Source organism: Otolemur garnettii, unplaced genomic scaffold, assembly GCF_000181295.1.
Source record: "Otolemur garnettii isolate 467f Iridium unplaced genomic scaffold, OtoGar3 scaffold00156, whole genome shotgun sequence".
Lineage (NCBI taxonomy): Eukaryota > Metazoa > Chordata > Mammalia > Primates > Galagidae > Otolemur > Otolemur garnettii.
In genome coordinates, this window is record NW_003852551.1 from 280,978 (window position 1) to 284,747 (window position 3,770).

Below are 3,770 nucleotides of genomic sequence, written 5' to 3' on the forward strand. Positions count from 1 at the left end.
GTGGCATCACAGCTCACAGCAACCTCCAACTCCTGGGCTCAAGCAAGTCTCCTGCCTCTGCCTCCCAAGTAGCTGGGACTACAGGCGCCCGCCACAGCAGGTTGCAGCCATCGTTGTTTGGCGAGCCCGGGCTGGATTCGAACCTGCCACCTTAGGTGTATGTGGCTGGCACCTTAGCCACTTGAGCCACAGGCACTGAGCCAAAACATGACAATGTAAGATTCAAACCATCAAGAAGACATAACAATGCTAAGCATTTACACATCTAATAACAGGCCATTGGGTGGTGCCTGTGGCTCAGTGGGTAGGGCGCCGGCCCCATATACCAAGGGTGGCAGGTTCGAACCCATCCCCAGCCAAACTGCAACAAAAAAATAGCCGGTGTTGTGGTGGGTGCCTGTAGTCCCAGCTACTTGGGAATCTGAGGCAAAAGAATTGCCTAAACCCAAGAGCTGGAGGTTGCTGTGAGCTGTGATGCCATAGCACTCTACCAAGGGTGACAAAGTGAGACTCTGTCTCTAAAAAAAGGAAAAAAAAAAAAGGCCATCAAAATTAAACCAAAAATTGATAGCATAGAAGGGAGAAATCTAAAGTTCCACAATCACGGATGAAGACATTAATAGTTTGGCTCGGTGCCTATGGCTCAAGTGGCTAAGGCGCCAGCCACATACACCAAAGGTGGTAGGTTAAAATCCAGCCCAGGCTCGCCAAACAACAATGATGGCTGCAACCAAAAAATAGCCGAGCATTGTGGCCGGCGTCTGTGGTCCTAGTTACTTGGGAGGCTGAGGCAGGAGACTCGCTTGAGCCCAGGAGTTGGGGGTTGCTATGAGCTGTGATGCCACAGCACTCTAGGTACTCTACTCAGGGTGACAGCTTGAAACTCTGTCTCAAAAAAAAAAAAAAAAAAAAGACATTAATAGCTCATTAAAAAATAACAGAAACAAGGTTGGGTGCAGTCACTCATGCCTATAATCCTAGCACTCTGGGAGGCCAAGGCAGGTGGACTGCTTGAGCTCGAGAGTTAGAGAACAGCAAGACCCCATCTCTAGGGGCAGCGTCTGTGGCTCAAAGGAGTAGGGCGCCAGCCCCACATGCTGGAGGCGGCAGGTTCAAACCCAGCCCCAGCCAAAAAACTGCAAAAAAAAAAAAGAAAATAAAGACCCCATCTCTAAAAAATAGGCAGGTGTTGTGGCAGGCAGCTGTCGTCCCAGCTATTTGGAAGGCTGAGGTAAGAGGACAGTTTGAGGTAGCTGAGAGCTAGGATGCCACCGCACTCTACCCAGAGCGACAAAGTGAGACTCTGTCTCAAAAAACAAACAAACACCCTCGGTATCTGTGACTCAAGTAGCTAAGGCGCCAGCCAAATACACCTAAGGTGGCAGGTTCAAATCCAGCCTGGGCTCGTCAAACAACAATGATGGCTGCAACCAAAATATAGCCAGGCATTGTGGCGGGTGCCTGTGGTCCCAGCTACTTGGGAGGCGGAGGCAGGAGACTCGCTTGGGCCCAGGAGTTAGAGGTTGTTGTGAACTGTGATGCTACAGCACTCTACCCAGGGGGACAGCTTGAGGCTCTGTCTCAAAAAAAAAAAAAAAAAAAAAAAAAGAAGGGTGGCGCCTGTAGTTTAGTGGGTAAGGAGAAAACAGAAGACCTGAACAACACCATAAACCAACTAAATCTAACAGACATATACAGAACATTCTATCTAACAACAAAATTTACATTCTTCTCAAGTATACTTTGAACATTTTCTTTTGCAGTTTTTGGCCGGGGCTGGGTTTGAACCCGCCACCTCCGGCATATGGGGCTGACACGCTACTCCTTTGAGCCACAAGCACTGCCTGACTTTGAACATTTTCTAGAATAAATATGTTAGATTACAAATTCAGTCTCAGTAGCTTTTAAGAGATGGATTATCCTGTAATGCATTTTTCTCTGAACACCACAGAATACAGTTTAAAATAAAAGGAGAAAAACTGGTATAAAAAATAAGAAGGCTGGCAGATTGCTGAAACACCTATGGAGGTCCTGGTTACCTTTCTCTGAAAAAGTAGGTACTAACAAGAGCTCTTAGGTCTCAGGTATGGCTCGGTGCCTGTGGCTCAAGCGGCTAAGGTCAGCCACATACACCTGAGCTGGTGGGTTTGAATCCAGCCTGGGCCCGAATATTAAAAAAAGAAATGTCTCAGGTACTACGCCATGCTCTAAATCTCGCTATGCTTGGCAGCGTTTGTGCACACTGTTCTCTGAAATCCTCACATTATGTACGATCATTAGCCCTATTTTATAGACAGAACCTAAGGCTCAGAGAGGTTAAGCAACTTGTCAAGGTCACAGAGTAGCCAGGTCTGTCCCAGGGTCTGACTGGAAGACAAGATGGTCAGATAGACAGACATCCCAGGACAGGGGCCTGAGGCCACAAGACAAGGCAGGGACTCATACCGTAAATCTCATTTCTATAGCCCCACCAACATGCCGTCTTCTTACCGCTGCCTCAAAGCCTTTGAAATTTGGGGTCAGGACTGGGTAGTTGATGCCGGGAAACTTCTTAATGCCCTTCAAGACTTCAGTGTGGTCAGCCATCTAGGAGCAAAGGAGACAGTGCCAAGTCATCACTAGGAGAGGGCAGAGAGCTCAGTTAGAGAAAATCTTTCTATCACAAAATCTCTGTTGTCCAGAACCCTTGGAGAATGATGCCTCCTGCAAAGCTGAGTATCCCTAATGTTTTAATTATATAAAAGCCCTAGGTTTGGATGATGTCCAGTCTTCTCATGTGGCGCATACTGCCAGCTTTGCAGAAGCAGAAAGAGCAATAACAACTACTACCAGCCACTCACTGAGAACACACTCTGAGCCAGGCACTGCATTCAGCTCTGTGTTATCTGACACTCATTTTGAATCTTTATTCCTCCCACTTGGTTGTTTCTGTGAAGTAGGGGCTGTTCCTCTTCCCTTTTTATAAACACAAAGCCACAGACAGGCATAGAGATTCTGGACTTTTAGAGCCAGAAGAGGCCTGAGGGGTCATCTCAAACTTGGAGAAGGAACAGCAAGTGGTTTACTCAGCAAGTGGTGCAGGGTCAAGACAGAGCCCAAGGCTCCCGAATCCCAGGTCATGCTCTTTTCCTGCAACACAGAGCTATGAATCACCAGAAACTTCTCAAGGCTACATACAGACCTAGAAAACTAAGTTCCCTGCTTCTCTTTGCTTCAAGGGCAAATGCAAATCTTCCCAGCCTGAGAAAGGGCTTTCATTGAGGCCTGGGTCTCACCTGGGGAACCCACTTGGGAGACACAAAGCTGGTGGCTTCTATAACTGGAAGTCCTGTTTCAGAAAGCATGTCTATGAGCTTGATTTTCACTGGAGTAGGTACGATATTCTGTAGTGGAGAAACACCAAAAGACAGGTCAATAAAGCCAGTAGTCAAATGGCCACAGAAAATAGTGCCTGTGGCTTATGTAGCTCAGTGGCTAAGGCACCAGCCACATACACCAGAGCTGGTGGGTTCGAATCCATCCTAGGCCTGACAAACCACAGTGACAACTACAACCAAAAATTAGCCAGGCGTTGTGGTAGGCACCTGCAGTCCCAGCTACTTGGGAGGTGGAGGCAGGAGAATCGCTTGAGCCCAGGAGTTGGAGGTTGCTGTGAGCTGTGATGCCACAGCATTCTACCCAGGTTGACAGCATGAGGCTGTCTCAAAAAAAAAAAAAAAAAGAAGGGTGGCGCCTGTAGTTTAGTGGGTAAGGCACTGGCCCCATATACC

General features: G+C 47.7%; 1 protein-coding gene across 2 annotated transcripts in view; it reads right to left on the minus strand.

The window, feature by feature from the left end:
* Positions 1-3,770, minus strand: part of HMGCL (3-hydroxymethyl-3-methylglutaryl-CoA lyase) — a 27,412-nt gene that overhangs the window by 13,049 nt on the left and 10,593 nt on the right. For both annotated transcript variants that reach the window (XM_003799757.3, XM_023519105.1), the window contains exons 3-4: positions 3,276-3,383; positions 2,491-2,586 (exon numbers count right to left, since the gene is read on the minus strand). In XM_003799757.3, the coding sequence (XP_003799805.1) occupies positions 2,491-2,586; positions 3,276-3,383 (204 nt within the window). The remainder of the gene's footprint in view (positions 1-2,490; positions 2,587-3,275; positions 3,384-3,770) is intronic.